This window comes from Colobus angolensis, unplaced genomic scaffold (genome assembly GCF_000951035.1).
Source record: "Colobus angolensis palliatus isolate OR3802 unplaced genomic scaffold, Cang.pa_1.0 Scaffold66, whole genome shotgun sequence".
Lineage (NCBI taxonomy): Eukaryota > Metazoa > Chordata > Mammalia > Primates > Cercopithecidae > Colobus > Colobus angolensis.
In genome coordinates, this window is record NW_012120265.1 from 871443 (window position 1) to 880005 (window position 8563).

General features: G+C 50.3%; 1 protein-coding gene across 1 annotated transcript in view; it reads right to left on the reverse strand.

The window, feature by feature from the left end:
- Window positions 1-8563, reverse strand: part of CPAMD8 (C3 and PZP-like, alpha-2-macroglobulin domain containing 8) — a 151598-nt gene that overhangs the window by 130338 nt on the left and 12697 nt on the right. The window contains 4 exon segments of the mRNA XM_011925896.1: window positions 3468-3522; window positions 4275-4292; window positions 6145-6197; window positions 6273-6438. Of these exon segments, the coding sequence (XP_011781286.1) occupies window positions 3468-3522; window positions 4275-4292; window positions 6145-6197; window positions 6273-6438 (292 nt within the window).

Genomic DNA, 8563 nt, shown 5'->3' on the forward strand with positions numbered 1-8563 from the left:
TATATATAATATACATTATATGTTATATATATGCAGAGAGAGAGAGAGACAGAGAGAGAAACCGACAAGACAGACAGGGTCTCCTGCCAGGACAGGGTTTCTCAGCCCCAGCGCTACTGACATTTAGGGCCAGATCATTCACTGTGGTGCGGGGGCATCCTGTGCACTGAGGGGTGCTGAGCATCATCCCTGGCCTCCACTCACCAGATGCCCATTGCACCCCTTGTCTTCCACAAAAGTCCTGACAAGCCAAAATGTCCCCAGACATTGTCAATGTCCCCTGGGGGCAGAATCTCCCGCCCGATTCCCCACCCCTCTGAGAGAACCACCCCCTAACTGAACTAAAGCACGCACACACTTTAGTACAGAGCACTCTCTCCCCCAGAAACACCATCAGCCGCTGACATGGGAGCTGGCATTTGCTTTGCACCTGTGCCTCTGAGCCCCGCCCGCAGCTCTGTTTTCACTGGGAGCCGTGGAGGAGTTGAAAGGGCACATTGACTCTAGGCAGTGCCAGGAGATCTTCCACTCCTGAGTGTGACACGCTCACGCGTCCCCAGTGATCATACAGGGAGGGCCATAGGGAGGGGACAGGGAGAGTGGTTCCCCTGGGTCTCACAACAGAACCCAAAACCCACAGCAGCGCCCACGGCTTCTCCCAATCACATTGGAGTCAGAAGATGTGACGGCTAAAACGGCTTTTTCCTCCACATATTCAGACAAAGTGGGCCTTTGATGGTTAGAGGACATTCGGGGATGTGTGTCCTGAGCACGTGTTTTGTAAGGGGTCTGTGGCCAACTTTGCCCGATGCTCCCTGAGAGAGGGGCACTGTCACCTTGGTTGAGAATCATGGGTCTATACACATCCCAAAGAATTTTTTTTTAATTTTTTTATTTCTTTGAGACAGAGTCTTGCTCTTTTGCCCAGGCTGGAGTGCAGTGGCATGATCTCAGTTCATGCCACCTCCATGTCCCGGGTTCAAGCGATTCTTATGCCTCAGCCTCCTGAATAGCTGGGACTACAGGCACCTGCCACCACACTCAGCTAATTTTGTATTTTTAGTAGAGACGGGGTTTCCCCATGTTGGCCATGCTGGTCTTGAACTCCTGACCTCAGGTGATCCACTCACCTCAGCCTCCCAAATTGCTGGGATTACAGGTGTGAGCCACCAAGCTAGGCCCCAAATGGTTTTTTTAAACAGGAGGTTGACCTCTCCCCCAACTCTGTGCTCTTAAGATCAAGTCAGCCTAGGCAACATCTTGAGACCCCGTCTCTACCAAAAATTTTAAAAATTAGCTGGGCTTGGTGGCATGTGCCTGTGGTCCCAGCTACTTGGGAGGCTGAGGTAGGAGGATCCCTTGAACCCAAGAGGTAGAGGCTGCAGTGAGCTATGATCATGCCACTGCACTCCAGCCTAGGTGACAAAATGAGAGAGAACTTGCCTCTTTAAAAAAAAAAAAAAAAAGTTTTTTAAAAAAAGATCAAGTCCATTCTCTTCCCTGGTTCTTGCTAGCGTCACCCCTGCTCTCAGCGCTCGACACCTCTGTCCTGTCCACTGTCTCCAACCTCACTCCCCTAGACATCCACAGCCCTTCCCATACACTGAGTCCCTGCCTGGGACATGCTTCCTGGCCCTCTTGCTTTGCCTGGCCGTCCCCCGTTCCTTCTTTGTTGCTGAAAAGGATCCTCCTCCAGGCAGCCTTCCAGGATTGTCTCTGCCACCCCAGGATGAGATACAGCCCTGTTTGCCCTCTCTGAGTTTTGAACTTCTCCTTCCTAGCACTCATCACAACTGACATTATCTAGGCTGTTTAGTTCATGTTTGCTTCCCCCATTGGGCTGAAAGCTCATCCCATGGCAGTATCTATGTGGTACCCAACAAATATCGGTGATACAGAGAGAGCAATCGAGTGAACCACAGGGAGTAAAGAAGGCAGACAGGGAAGATGGAACAGAAGAAAAGAGGCTGAGGCCAGGCACTGTGGCTCACGCCTGTAATCCCAGTACTTTGGGAAGCCAAGGTGGGCAGATCACCTGAGTTTGGGAGTCCAAGATCAACCTGGCCAACATGGTGAAACCCTGTGTCTACTAAAAATACAAAAATTAGCCAGGCCTAGTGGCACGTGCCTGTAATCCCAGCTACTTGGGAGGCCGAGGCAGGAGAATGGCTTGAACCTGGGAGGCAGAGATTGTGGTGAGCCGAGATCGCGCCACTGCACTCCAGTCTGGGTGACAAGAGCAAGATTCTGTCTAAAAAAAAAAAAAAAAGAAGAAAGAAAAGGAAAAGGAGAAGGAGGGAGAAGAAGAAAGAAGAAGGAAGGAGGAGGAGGAGGGGGAGGAGGAAAGAAGAAGAAGGAGGAGGAGAAGGAAGAAGAAGGAGGAGGAGGAGGAGAGGAAAAAGAAGAAAGAAAAAGGAAGACGAAGAAGAAAAAAAGAGGCTGAGACCCAAAGAAGGAGGAGGAGGAGAGAAGGAGAGGAAAAAGAAGAAAGAAGAAAGGAAGATGAAGAAAAGAGGCTGAGACCCAAGACAGGAGACAACAGGAGGAAGGCTCACCAAGAGACCTCTGTGATCCTGGCTGTGGTTCTACCGTTACCCTATTTCTGGACAGCCCGGGTGTGTGCATGGCCATCCCCAGACTCCCCACATCCTACCTCTCCCCTGCCCTCTCCTGGGGCATCGCACCCCTCACAGCCAAAGCGAAGTGGTGTATGTCAATTACACAGTCCTCCTAGTCACAGGAAAAGAAAAAAAAAGCAAAGTCCCTTCTGACTTCCAGCTGGAAAAAAAATGTCTCATGTAATGAGATTGACAAAATCTGCAACCCACAGCAGGAAGAAGGTGGGAGCAGGCCGGGTGCAGTGGCTCACGTCTGTAATCTAAACACTTTGGGAGGACAAGGCAGGTGGATCACCTGAGGTCAGGAGTTTGAGACCAGCCTGGCCAACATGGTGAAACCCCATCTCTACTAAAAATATGAAAATTAGCCGGGCATGGTGCCGTGCACCTGTAATCCCAGCTACTCGGGAGGCTGAGGCAGGAGAAGCTCTTGAACCTGGGAGGCAGAGGTTGCAGTGAGCCAAGATTGCGCCACTGCACTCCAGCCTGGGTGACAGAGAGACTCTGTCTCAAAAAATAAAAAAACAAGGTGAGAGCAGGTGCTCCAGTATTCCAGAAAGGTCTTGAGTTCTGAGCCGGAGCCCCGCCTGAGTCCTGGGCACAGAGAAACATGGGCAGAGGGTCCAAATCCACAGGGAAGGCGCTGTGGGCCAGGCTGAGGCTCCTAGATCCAAACCCATGGCATCATCACCTCCCAGGTGGGTACCTGCCCTCCACTCCTCCTTGGTCCTCTCCAGCTGGGGCAGCAGTGGGGGTACATTAGGGAGGGGGCCCTGGACAGAGCATATTCTGTTTTCCCAGAAGGTTTATCACATCTGCAGCCCCCAAGCTGCAGAGGAAGAAACTTACCGCAGCATAACGGCTTCAAGTGTCTCCACTCTATCATCCGAGAGCCTCGGGGGTCCTGTTGGTGGTGGAGAGGGGCAGACACACAGAGTGAACTCGGGCTAGCCCAGCGTGTGCCCAGTGTAAGGATTTTCCCAGTCCTCTCTCGGGCATGTCAACCATGCAGCGAAGGTTCCAAGATTAATCATTAACCCCAGGGCAAAAATGTAAAAAGCTCTGGATAGAGAAGGATTTGGAAAGCAGAAGGGGACGGGCTGGGCCTGCCCCCTCATTTAGGGAGCTGTGTACAAATCTAGAAATGGATGTGGCTGGGGGTGGTGGCTCACACCTGTAATCCCAGCACTTTGAGAGGCCGAGGCGGGTGGATCTCCTGAGGTCAGGAGTTTGAGACCAGCCGGGCCAACATGGTGAAACCCCCATTTCTACCAAAAAAAAAAACACACACACCAAAAAAATTAGCTGGGCATGGTGCCACATGCCTGTAGTCCCAGCTACTTGGGAGGCTGAGGCAGGAGAATCGCTTGAACCCAGGAGGCAGAGGTTGCAGTGAGCCAAGATCAGCACCACTGCAATCCAACCTGGGTAACAGAGCAAGACTCCGTCTTAAAAAAAAAAGGAAATGGACAGACACACACTCAGCCCATCCCAGGGTGGACCCAGGGACCAGGATAGAAAAGGCTGGGTCCCAGCCTTGTAAGGCACAGTGGCTCAACCCAGAAGGTAGACAGTGAGTGAAGACACACCAGATCTCGCAGAAGGTGGGCTGCCCGGGCCCCAAGTCCAAGCTGAGGAGGGACAGAGGCCACTCACCTGGATGTAGGCTTCCAGCTGTAATGAAGACACAGATGCAGTGAGTAAATCTTCCAGCAAACCCCAAACCCTTCCAACACGCTCGTGCATCATTGATGCATGGCCTCGGTCCCTGGGACAGGTAGTCGCTGTTATGGGTTAAACAGTGTCACCCTAAATTACATCCATTAAATCCTAACCCTAAGTAGGGTCTTTAGAAAAGGACCCCCAAAAGGGGAACCCAGGCAGGCACACTGCTTGAAACACTGGACCCTGTTAATGTCCCTAGCAACATGACAAACCCATGCCAGGTGCCTCCTGATACAAGGCACCAGGGAGGATCCAGTATCGCTTCTGCGGATCCTGCCCAAGATTCGCAACTTGAACTTGGTCACAAGAAACCAGAAGACCATCCTACTAAGGGACGTTCTGCAAAACAACTGCCTGGACTTGCCAAAAATGTCAATGTCATGAAAGACACAGAAGGGCAGTGAGGAACTAATTCAAATTAAAGGAGACCAAGAGACATGATGAACAAATGACCCAGGATCAGATCCTGGACCAGCAAAGAAACATGCTATGAAGGTTACTATTGGAACAACATGGATTTTATATTAGATATTATTATTGTGTCAATGTCAAAATTATTTTCCTCTTTTTTTTTTTTTTTGGTTTTTTGGTTTTTTTTTACAGACAGAGTTGTGCTTTGCTACCTGGACTGGAGTTCAAGTGGTACAATCACAGTCATTGCAGCCTCAAACTCCTGGGCTCAAGAGATTCTCCTGACTCAGCCTCCCAAGCAGCTGGGACTATTGGTGCATGCCACCATGCTCAGCTAATTTTTATTATTTTAATTTTTTGTCAAGACATTTTTGCTATGTTGCCCAGAATGGCCACAAGCGATCTTCCCACCTCAGCCTCTCAAAGTGCTGGGATTACAGATGTGAGACACTGTGCCCAGCCTCAAAATTTTTAAATGTGATGATCCTCCTTGAGTCGTATAAGAGAACGTCCCTGCTCTTAAAGGATACAGGCCAAGTGTTCAGGGCCAGAGAGGCACAATATCTGTAAGTTAATCTTAAATGATTTATCATTAAAATAATTTTGTAAGCATATATACATATACAGACAGAGAGGAGCACTAGACAGAAAGCACATAAATGTGGCCAGGCATGGTGGCTCACACCTGTAATCCCAGCACTTTAGGAGGCTGAGGCGGGTGGATCATCCAAGGTCAGGAGTTTGAAACCAGCCTGGCCAATGTGGTGAAGCCCCATCTCTACTAAAAATACAAAAAATCAGCCAGGCGTGGTGGCACACGCCTGGGGTGGCACACCCAGCTACTGAGGAGGCTGAGGCAGGAGAATTGTTTGCACCCGGGAGGCAGAGGTTGCAGTGAGCCTAGATCACTCCACTACACTCCAACTTTGGCAACAGAGTGAGACTCTATCTCAAAAAAAAAAGAAAAAAAAAATTAGCCAGGCATGGTGGTGGGTGCCTATAATCTAGGTTACTCGGGAGGCTGAGGCAAGAGAACCACCTGAACCCAGGAGGCAGAGGTTGTAGTGAGCCAAGATCGCGCCACTGCACTCCAGCCTGGGCAATAAAGCAAGAGACTCGGTCTTGGGAAAAAAAAAAAATTTTTAAGCCACAGTGCAGGGCTACCTAAAGCCCTCAAAGGCATTCCTTGTTGAGGAGCAGTGGGCCAGGCACGCCCACCAGCCTTCCTCTGTCACCAAGAACTCCCTGGGGTTCTCCAGGGGGCATGGAACTGTGAAAGAAAATAGAAAAGAGTAGGTCTGGAGAGAAAGACCAGTTTCCAATGGTGGCCCTGGCTAGGGGGTCCCAAGTGGGTATGCTCCAGGCCCGCGGTTTTAGAAGCTGATCTCACCTTCTCGTTGACAGGCCTCAGATCTGGAGAGACGGTGAAGATGCTTATGAGCACTGGAAGAAAGAAGAGAGGCATGTGACACCTCCACACCATGGCCGGCCCTCCCTGCATCCGTGCCAGCCACCCACCTCGGTGCTGGGGTTTGTACACAGGTTTGTCCGTCTGGATGAACACGGAAGCACCCCGGCCGTCCACGGTCACCGAGGTCTGGTTGTGAAAGAGGGGCCCCTCCTCCGCCTGCCGGCCGCGGCCCCACACTTTCAGAAGCGCCTGGCCCCGGAGGCCCGTGGGCACCTACAGGCAGAGGAAGGAGCTTTGGGACGAGAATGTCATCCTGGAATGGGCTGAGATACTGGGAAAGGAGTTTGGAGTCTAGAATGGAGAACTCACCCCAGGAGTGACTGTGCCCCATGGGGACACTTGGCAGTTTCTGGAGATGTTTTGGGGTGTCATAGCTTTGGGGGGGGACTGCTACTGTCATTTGAGTGGGGAATAGAGAGGCTACTCTACATCTTACAGAGCGCAGGACACCCCCGCCCTCAGCAAACGGCCCCAAATATCTTTTTCTTTCTTTTTTTTTTTTTTTTGAGACAAGGTCTCACTCTGTCGCCCAGGCTGGAGTATAGTGGCACTATCTCAGCTCATTGCAACCTCTGCCTCCCAGGCTAAGTGTTTCTCCCACATTGGCCTCTTGAGTAGCTGGGATTACAGGTGTGTGTCACCATGCCTGGCTAATTTTTGTATTTTTTGTAGAGGCAGGTGTTGGCCAGGCTGGTCTTGAACTCCTGGGCTCAAGCGATCCACCTGCCTTGGCCTCCCAAAGTGCTGGGATTATAGGCATGACTCACTGCACCCGATCATATCTTTTTTTTTTTTTTGGAGACAGGGTTTATCTCTGTCGCCCAGGCTGGAGTGCAGTGGTACAATTACGGCTCACTGCAGCCTTGGCCTCCTGGGCTCAAGCAATCCTGCCATCTCAGCCTCCTGAAGAGCTGGGACTACAGGCATGCACCACCAGGCCAGGCTTATTTTGTTTATTTTTTGTAGAGACAAGGTCTCACTCTGTTGCCCAGGCTGGTCTTGAACTCCTGGGCTCAAGCGAACCTCCCACTTTAGCCTCAGATTACAGGCATGAACCACTGTGCCAAGCCTGTCCCAGCTATCAGCCATGCTAAGGCTGAGAAACGCTGGTCTAGTTATGGAGCCTTCTCTTCTGACTCAACAGAGTTGCCAAGCTGTTTTTGCTCATCACCACTGCAGAGTTAGAACTGTCTCCCCTCTTGCCAAGTGAATTCACAGCCTGTGAGCAGTGGAAGGAGACCTTGATCCCTTAATACATATATATGTACATGTCCAGATATATCTATCACGTATATGTGTCCGTGTTTGCCTCACTCTAAAATCACAGAACAGGCCGGGCGCAATGGCTCACACCTGTAATTCCAGCAATTTGGGAGACTGGAGTGGGCGGATCACCTGAGGTCAGGAGTTCAAGACCAGCCTGACCAACACAGTGAAACCCCATCGCTACTAAATATACAAAAAATTAGCCAGGCCTGGTGACATGTGCCTGTAATCCCATCTACTTGGGAGGCTGAGGCAGCAGAATCGCCTGAACTCAGGAGGCAGAGGTTGCAATGAGCCGAGATCTCACCATTGCACTCCAGCCTGGGCAACAAGAGTGAAACTCCGTCTCCAAAAAAAAATCAACAAATAATACAAATAAAATCACAGCACAAGCCAGGCATGATGGTTCATACCTGTAATCCCAGCACTCTGGGAGGCCGAGGCGGACGGATGGCTTGAGGCCAGAAGTTCAAGACCAGCCCAGCCAACATGGTGAAACCCCGTCTCTGTAAAAACTTTTTTAAAAATTAGCCAGGCATGTGGCAGGCACCTGTAGTTCCAGCTACTCTGGAGGCTGAGGCACACAAATCACTTGAACCTGGGAGGCAGAGGTTGCGCTGAGCTGAGATCACACCACTGAACTCCAGCCTGGGTGACAGAGGAGACTCTGCCTCAAAAAATAAAATGAAATAAAATAAAATAAAATCATAAAATAAAATAAAATAAAAATCACAACACATATACAGTGCATGACTCCATTGATCTGAATTGTCCAGAAAAGGCAATCCACAGAGACAGGAATCAGATTGGTGGGTGCCAGGGGCTAGGAGAAGGGAGTGGGGAGTGACTGCTGATGGGGACACGGTCTCCTCTGGGGGGGATGAAAATCTTCTGAAACTAGATGGAGGGGGAGTTGCACAACCCTGTGAATGTACTAAATGCCACTGAATTATACGTTTTAGAATGGTTAGATGGCTTTTTTGTTGGTTTAGTTTGTTTTTTTGCCACACAGATGGGACCAAAAAAACAAAAAACACTTCAGTCTTCAGAATGGAGCTTACACTACACAATT